Source organism: Perkinsus marinus (assembly GCF_000006405.1).
Source record: "Perkinsus marinus ATCC 50983 genomic scaffold scf_1104296938722, whole genome shotgun sequence".
NCBI lineage: Eukaryota > Perkinsozoa > Perkinsida > Perkinsidae > Perkinsus > Perkinsus marinus.
In genome coordinates, this window is record NW_003213348.1 from 1 (window position 1) to 894 (window position 894).

General features: G+C 49.0%; 1 protein-coding gene across 1 annotated transcript; it reads right to left on the reverse strand.

Moving 5' to 3' along the window:
• Positions 1-328: 328 nt before the first annotated feature.
• Positions 329-522, reverse strand: Pmar_PMAR007023 (hypothetical protein; the record flags this gene model as incomplete). Its single annotated transcript, XM_002782638.1, has 1 exon — positions 329-522. A coding segment is annotated over one exon (194 nt), but the record flags the coding sequence as incomplete, so codon positions are not given.
• Positions 523-894: the final 372 nt, after the last annotated feature.

Below are 894 nucleotides of genomic sequence, written 5' to 3' on the forward strand. Positions count from 1 at the left end.
GTGAATATTCAATTAGAAACGACAATCCCAAACACCATGGAGAGGACAGATCCCACCGGAGAATCACAACCAACGAATGCCGAAATGATGCCCATCATCTAAAGTAGGGCAGCAGCTTTCGCGCTTCGGACCACTTGCTCCGTTAAGCTCCTCCTCATCCTCCCACCTCTAGCGCCCATCAACCCCTCATAGCCTTGCTCCTTCACCTCCACAGCAGTACCATACGACAAGTCGTTGCTACTGAGTAAGTCCACCTCACTGCCGACCATAGTAGTACCCCCAGACCTGAACATGGGTTCACAACAGAGACATCACAAGCCTCAAATACATCCCCATATGCGGCACAGTTTTCACAGTGCTCGATGCGCTCAATCGTCTGAGGCGATCCTGGTCAGCCCTCTCCAGCCAACTTAGCCGTTCGCTGATGCTCGTGAGAGCCGAAGTCAGCGTAACATTCTGAGCTTTCACTTGTGATACGTTTTCTGCGAGCTTCTGCAGAGTGCTGTCCAAACTCGCAAAACGCTGCAGGGACAACTCATAGTTAACCAACTGGGCGTGTGAGCTCACTGAAGAGATAGCCGCGATCGTCTCTTCGGTATTGGTCTTCATATCGTTGTAAGTCGGATTGTCTCGGACTTGGTTCTGAGAAACCGTGAGATAAACCCGTCACATAGTTGGGAACAGGAAATGCGAATTTCCTGTTTGGAGTTTCACCCGTTTTACGTGGAGTGGCGTAATACTATGTGGAAAAACACGATACTAGCGGTGATATGCAGTCGTTTGTGAAATATGTTGCTTCACGACTGTTTTCCATATCATGGATGGAACTCTGATGAACTGCCGAGACCATTCACGTCTGATGACAAATTCCCAAGTAGAACTCCACGAAAATTC